The 7,861-nt window shown below is 40.0% G+C and overlaps 2 protein-coding genes across 2 annotated transcripts; one reads left to right on the top strand and one right to left on the bottom strand.

The window, feature by feature from the left end:
- Positions 1-488: 488 nt before the first annotated feature.
- On the bottom strand, positions 489-3,309 carry olfml3b (olfactomedin-like 3b). Its single transcript, XM_067240967.1, has 3 exons — positions 3,175-3,309; positions 2,268-2,553; positions 489-1,728 (listed from the first exon to the last, which is right to left on the bottom strand). The coding sequence occupies exons 1-3, from the start codon at positions 3,271-3,273 to the stop codon at positions 944-946; spliced, it is 1,170 nt and encodes a 389-aa protein (XP_067097068.1). The 5' UTR covers positions 3,274-3,309; the 3' UTR covers positions 489-943.
- Positions 3,310-3,903: 594 nt separating this feature from the next.
- Positions 3,904-5,051, top strand: gpr25 (G protein-coupled receptor 25). The gene has a single exon (XM_067246608.1). It carries the CDS (start codon positions 3,904-3,906, stop codon positions 5,023-5,025), a length of 1,122 nt encoding a protein of 373 aa, XP_067102709.1. The 3' UTR covers positions 5,026-5,051.
- Positions 5,052-7,861: the final 2,810 nt, after the last annotated feature.

The raw sequence follows: 7,861 nt of genomic DNA, 5'->3' as shown, positions 1-7,861 counted from the left end.
TGCTATGTTTATAGTGTGTTTACAAACTATTTATTTTGGCAGTGCACTTGTGTTGTAAGGACTTTAACTATACGACACCCTTTTACATTGTAGCAGTGTAAGTAGAATCCCATGTAATCCAAATGACCCCCTGAATTTGCTCACAGGGACCAAAGCCTCAATTGTTTATTGTTTTCTTACTCTATACATTTTGTCAATAATTTCCTGTCCAGGAAAATGTTATGTATGTGTTGAGAGACTTGGCTTGAGCCTGTTGCTTCATTGGCCTCGTGTGATAAAATGTTTCAAATAATGACTACACTTTTTCAAGTAATTTAAAATAACTTTCCACTTTTGTATTTATATTTGTCACATAGGCCAACCGTTTCAAAATATCCCTTGTATTTTAAAGTTTCAATAAAGTTAATCCTAGGTCTACATGACATTTTATTGCAGATAGGTTTAGTCATTCATGCTCACTGAAACACCGAACTCACTCTTTTGCTGGAAACTCAATTATTATTATTTATTTAAAGATCTCATATAATACAAAACAGGTGACGAGTACAAGATGATCTGGTGCAACCAATAAAAAATCAGCAAAGAAAGAAATCTTTTAAAAACACACATTCACTTTCAGGACTGTGTCTGTAGAGGAAGGGGATTTTATCAAAGCAAAAAGCACCTACATTATACGTCAATGTTTCCAAGACGATTTTTGTACCAAGTAGAACTTTTTGAAACAGCTGAGCGGTGAGATTACATTGTTACGGTTCTCTGACAGAGGATACATTACATCCATATGCATTCTTACTGAATGAAATGAAAGTCATGTAAACCATGTTAAAACTTTGCTCCAGGTACCCTCTATGCACTGGTCATGCCTATCTAAAAATATATAAATGTGTCTTTTGTAAGAAAATCATTCAGACTTAATTCAAAACATAAGGTTGTGTTCTTCACTTCATACCTCCAGTTTCTTCTTCATGTCAAGCCTGTAGAGGATCTGGTAGCCATCGTCCCAGGCATAGACAAGCTGTTCCAGGGGGTTGTACTTAAGGCTGGAGTGAGAGCCATAGCGTTTGGGGAAGTAGACGAGCGGCGCATCATCATTGGTCACCATATCGCTTACATCAAACACACACTGGACACGAGAGCGACTGGGCAGCTTAGTGTTGTAGACCACGTACACTGTGCCGCAGATAATGAATGCTGCCTCTGCATTTTCGCGTGGACATGGGGTATCCCACATCTGCTCAATGTCCAGAGTGTTGGCGTCCATCTTGGCCATAGAGATATGCCTCTCATTGTCCCGTGTTGCGTAGATGGCCCACAGGCCCTCCTCGTCCGCCGCCAGGTCGATTACTGTCTCCGGGGTCAGGCCGTACACAGGGATGTGATCCTTGACGGGGAACACAGCGCTGTCTGCCACAGAGTTGTTCTGCAGGTCGTACTTGATCACCCTGAGTTCCTCACCTTCCTTTATGAAGTATGCATAGTTGTTGTAGATGGTGTGGCCAGTTCCTCGCCAGGCAGAGGGCAGCTTCAGGGATTTGGCCAGGGCTGTACCCTCAGAACTAGTAAAGTCTCTCACTGATGCAAACTCATGGATGGTGTCTCCACTTATCCCATTGAAGATGTAGACCTTGCCTGAGCCACTGCCCATGTCTTTGGTCCACATGCCCTTTGGACCGCCTAGCCGCTTCAAGATCTTCATAGCCTTGATACTGGAGATCATGTCCCTGCAGTCTAGGAAAGAGAGGGTATGTGTTATGGTAAGGGACAATCCATATTGTTACAGTCCTTTATATACCTTACATTGTACTTCACTCTGAAGTGTAATTACATTTACATTTACATTTAGTCATTTAGCAGACGCTCTTATCCATAGCGACTTACAGTATAGATACAGGGACATTCCCCTCGAGGCAAGTAGGGTGAAGTGCCTTGCCCAATTCATTACATAGTGCTAAAACAACCAATCCAGGTCACTTGAAAATCTGTAATCAATGAAAATGTTGACTAGAATGGAACTATGCCACCAGCAAACTAATGCTAGCTAAAGGTTAAGCACATTGCATGCCTCATTCAACTCATGAATGACATGACACAACAGCTACTCAACTTTTTTGAAATTCTGTCTAGCCTATACATTTAGCCATATTTCTCAGCCAGAAAGTACTCAATACTGTTCATCATGACAATGTTTCGATTAAAGTGATAGGGACAGGATCAACTTGACCCCAGTATATATACTGTTAGGAGTGCCCCTGGGCTCAATTGCTCACCTGAAAGCTTGGCATATTTGGCCTTGTTTTTTTCCTTAACCACAGTCACCTGCTGCTCCACCAGCTTGTCATCCACGTCCACGCAGGGCAAGGCCCCATTCTGGGTCTCCAGGTAGTCCATCTCACGTTCCACGCGGTCCACACGCGTCCCCACGCTATCGAGGTCTATCCGCAGGGTTTCCTTGTTCTTGTCCAGGGCCTCCAGCTGAGCTACCATCTGTTGCTTGAACTCCCTCAGCTCTGAGGCATAGCGGTTTGTCTGCTCATGCCACAAGGAGATGCGGTCCTGTTTGGAGAGGAGGAAGCTTGGGGTCTGAAAGTTATCTGTAGGAGATGTCCCAGATTTATCAGATTCACTTATAATTGCAATTGCATTGGGAGGTCGCATGCAAAATAAATAAGATCTGTGTGTTATAGGCTGTACATAAAATAGGACTTCACTAGCATATTCCTTATTCTTGCCCACAATCACCTAAACCGTGATCAGTGTCATGATATGATATTTTTGGAAGGTTTTAATACATTCGGTATGACTAGAGATGGATGGCAAAAACTATAAATAATGAGGAAACTTGGATAGGTATCAAGCAGACATGGAAACTGAAGTTTCAAATCACTTTCTGTTCAGTCAAAAGCTCCACACCAGTCAGCAACAAAACAATCAAATAAATTATCACACCAAATTGTAATTGTCAGTAATTACTTTGAGAACGTATCCTAACTATTCCTCTATTTGAGCAGAATGGAATTGAATAATACAAAATGCATTAAAAATCTACTTTTTGAAGTAAATGGGAACTTTCGCCACATCTGCATTCCATCAGTGGTCCCCCAGCTCCCCAGAGACCTTTCTTCTCCACGTACTCTGGAGCCCTGCTATTGGCTAGAAGGTAAAACACTCTCTTACCTCGATGGCAAGTAGCCTCCGCTCTAAGTAATCCATTAAGGCTTGGTGTTGGGCACTCCCTAGGCAGGTCAAAGTGACTAGGATGAGGAGAGCTTTCATTTTAAGTGAGGATAGTCACTCTGCTTCATGTGTGTCAACGGGAGGAGAAAGTGAGTGTGAGGAGGAGCCAATGGATTCCCAAATCCTGACTGGAATGCTTTAGTAAAATCTTGGGGAGGAGCTTAAACACATGACATAGCCTGAAACACACTTTAAAATATACATAAAGACAATTGTGCTCTTTTTACTGTTTCTAAATATAATAACTGAAGAAATCAAATGTATTTCTGTTCTAACTTTCAGGGTTTCTGTGTCTGACACAATGTATCGGACTGACATACTTGAAACTCTTTTAATCAATTTGACAGTGCATATATAACACGTGTGCCTGTGTGGGTGTCGGGGGGGGGGGGGGGGGGGGGGGGGGGGCGGGGGGGGGCACATTGTGAATGTAATTATATTTATACACCCTTCATTATCTACAAAACAATAATTCATCTGTAACAATCACTACTAGTGAATTTGTAACTGTCTTGATGAGGAAGTTGAGAAAAAAACAGGACACGGTTGTTTGTTTGTGGTTTGTACTCGTGACTTGACGAGGAAAGTAATAAAAGAGTTGAGTTTCTCAGTCAGTCTCAGTCAGAGAAAACGCAGCTGAGAAACACTTATTGGATCTTTAAACTGAGAATGGCAAATTACAGTGATGACTTGAACTACTACAGTGATGATAATTACATATTTGACGATGATATCTACGATTACAGTGACGATGTGAATTGTTCCAACCAAAGCCTTCCTGCATCGTACATCTATGTACCCATGCTGTATTTTATTTTCTTCTTCATAGGTTTTGTGGGCAACCTCTTTGTGATTTTAGTTATAGGCAGCAGGGGAAGGATGGGCAGCCGGCTGGTGGATACATTTGTGGTCAACCTGGCACTAGCTGATCTAGTGTTTGTGCTGACCCTCCCTTTTTGGGCCATCTCTGCCAGTCAGCACGGTCACTGGAACTTTGGAGACATATCCTGCAAGCTGAGCAGCTACATCATTGCTGTCAACCGCTTCGCCAATATATTCTTTCTGACCTGCATGAGTGTGGACCGCTACCTGGCTGTGGTGAGACTCATGGATTCACGGTTCCTCAGAAGCAAAGTTTGCATACACATCACCTGTGCTGTGATTTGGTTAACCTCACTTGTTATGGGCACTCCCTCACTGATTTACCGTAAAGCAAAGATCTTTGATTATGAACCTTTCTGTGTAGACGATGTCTCAACTCTATTTCTGGGCCTGAGTCTCACTACAGTGTTCGTGACATTTGCTCTGCCAGTGCTGATAATTCTCTTCTGCTATGGCTCTGTCGTTGCCCGCATACGTCAGCCCTGTGCTGCCACAAGTAACCCCCGCGCTGAGGCCCGACGACGGCACTCCCTCAAGATGGTTCTTACCATCATAGTGTTCTTTATGGTGTCTTGGCTGCCCTTCAACATTTTCAAGACCATCAGTATATGCTTTCATCTGGCTAAAGATGAAGCTGATCTGAGCTGTTCTCAGTCAGTAGTGAATCAAGGACTCGTTCTCTCTAGCTGCCTTGCCTTCCTCAATAGCTGTGTGAACCCTGCCATCTACTTTTTCCTTGACCACCATTTCAAACGGAAGGCAAAGAATCTGTACTTAATATGCATTCGAAGGCGTGGAATGCATCAGGGCTATAACTCATCAAATTCACTGACCAACAATTTCACCTCAGAAAGCTACGGGACAAGTGCCTCGAGGACTCGACTCCAGTCACTTGACAGAAAACTCTGATCCAATTTCAAATTTAAAGCAAATTATTTAAGGGTTAAAGGTTACAATTAAGGTACCATTTTTGACATTTAAAAACATATATAATATAGTTTGTTTTTTTGCAATTAAATGTTCACTGCATTGGATTTACATTTAAAAAATATGTGACCAATTACTGACTTTAATTCAATGTAGGCCTTTGTATATAATGATTAGTATATAGTTGTGTTTTAAATGTTTTAAATAACTATATCTTTTTAGAGATGTAAAAAATATTGATAATTGATAAATGTGTTTTTTTTATGTGGAATTACTTTATGTTGACAGTATTATTATTATGTGTATATGATAAAAGTTGAATTTCTAAAATGATTAATTACATTTTTTAAATGTAATTCTTCCATAAATTCATACGTTTAGTCTAGAGATTGTAGGAATCAGGATACCATTGTAAGAAATAATTATTTTGAGGAATAATTATCTATCCAACACACACCTCACATACCTTAATTCTGTCAAACATGTATTTTTGGGGGGCAAATTATCTTATTTTTTACACTCACCAATAAGTGCTTTTCCCCGTTTCCTTGTAATATTGCCTGGTTGCAGTGTACTCTTTACAGGTGAGAATGCTTCAGTACAATTGATTAAACATGTACATGAAAAGATAATAAAACTTAACTAGACAGGATATTCACATGAGAATCTTTCAGGCACAGACATAACCTGAAAGTTCAAATGTTCATTTGTGCCCACATGGTTTTGGATTACTATTGCGCTATGAATCACTAGTTTCAAAACAGCCTGACAAGCTTGGGGCACATGCCAGTTTTTAGGAACCTGTTGTCGACCAAGTTCCATTTTAGACATTAGTGTTACTTAGAGATTTGTATTAAAATAAAGCAATGTATTGACAATATTCTGTACACCTGTCTTTAACTTTCCATTATTGCAGGTTAATTAACAATATGAAACAAATTCAACAGATATTTTGTTGAAAGGTTTTGGATAAAGTGATAGTTATATCATAAAAGACAAAAGTGATAGTTATATTTACTACACAATCTGAGGTCCTTGACTAAATGTAAATGTAATGTACATTACATTTACATTACATTTAGTCATTTAGCAGACGCTCTTATCCAGAGCGACTTACAGTAAGTACAGGGACATTTCCCCGAGGCAAGTAGGGTGAAGTGCCTTGCCCAAGGACACAACGTAATTTTGCACAGCCGGAACTGGCAACCTTCAGATTACTAGCCCAATTCCCTAACCGCTCAGCCGCCTGACTCCGGTAAACAGGAAGAACTAAGTATTTCTCTTCAGAATCAGAATAATGTTTAATTGCCAAGTAAGTGGTCACAAACAAGGAATTTACTTTGGTAAAAAAAACAACCCTTTAGTCTTAAATAGAAAGCTTTAAGACTTTTCTTAAAAGGAATACATTAATAAATAAAACACCTCACAACTGATACAGAAAGTCAATGTTGAAATATTATCTGCACTGTCAATCACACCACATGAAAGGAAAGGCATGAACCTTGACCATTTCATTTAACTGCCATGCATCACTTTAGGTGACAGTCATCAGTCATTTCCTTTTGGTGACTGATGTGATGGGAGCAGATGCATTCTAGCGTTCTCATGACTTTGTTTGTGAACTGTTGACACAATTATCTCCCTTTTTCCCCATTCACTGTAATTGTGAAACTGTCTTGGTATATAAGAGGTAGGCTTTAGGAACACACCGAACCAACCTTGCCCATCCATGACTAATATGAGATCATAATTACCATGTTGAATCAATGCACTGTAAGATTGAAAATCGACTATTACAGTGAAGATCAAGGTGGTGTAAATTTAGGTATAAATATAGGCTATGTATGGACAACTTTGCAGTTAGTTCTCTTGGCGGAAATGACAGTTACTGTACCTACATGGTCTGTGAATATTGTGGCAATCCTAGCCATACTTCCTTCGCTCAACTCAGTTGTTTGTCTGTGGTTTCATGTCTTCAATACCACATAGCTAGCTTTGACTAGGTGGCACTGAGAAATGTTGATTCTGAACTTTTTCCGTGTGAATTTGTGTCATGTAGTTCTCTACTAAGTCTGTCTAGCCAACAGGCAGAGGGCAGCTTCGGGGATTTGGCCAGGGCTGTACCCTCAGAACTAGTAAAGTCTCTCACTGATGCAAACTCATGGCGTGGAATGCATCAGGGCTATAACTCATCAAATTCACTGACCAACAATCTCACCTCAGAAAGCTACGGAACAAATGCCTCGAGGAGTTGACTCCAGTCATTTGACTGAAAACTCTGATCCATTTTCAAATTTAAAGCAAATTAATTAAGGGTTAAAGGTTACAATTAAGGCACAATTTCTGACATTTAAAAACATATATATTACTGTTTTTTTGTTGTTGCAATTAATTGTTCACTATGCATTGGATTTACATAAAACAAATATGTGACCAATTACTGACTTTACTAATTAATTAATACTAAGAGGTAGGCTTTAGGAACACACTGAACCAACCTTGCCCATCCATGACTAATATTATGAGACCATAATTACCATGTTGAATCAATGCACTGTAAGATTGAAAATCGACTATTACAGTGAAGATCAAGGTGGTGTAAATTTAGGTATAAATATAGGCTATGTATGGACAACTTTGCAGTTAGTTCTCTTGGCGGAAATGACAGTTACTGTACCTACATGGTCTGTGAATATTGTGGCAATCCTAGCCATACTTCCTTCGCTCAACTCAGATGTTTGTCTGTGGTTTCATGTCTTCAATACCACATGTCCCCGGTTCAAAACTAGCTTTGACTTGGTGGCACTGAGAAATGTTG

This window comes from Osmerus mordax, chromosome 1, assembly GCF_038355195.1.
Source record: "Osmerus mordax isolate fOsmMor3 chromosome 1, fOsmMor3.pri, whole genome shotgun sequence".
In the NCBI taxonomy this organism is placed as follows: Eukaryota; Metazoa; Chordata; class Actinopteri; order Osmeriformes; family Osmeridae; genus Osmerus; species Osmerus mordax.
This window is presented reverse-complemented; position numbering and strand designations above follow the sequence as displayed.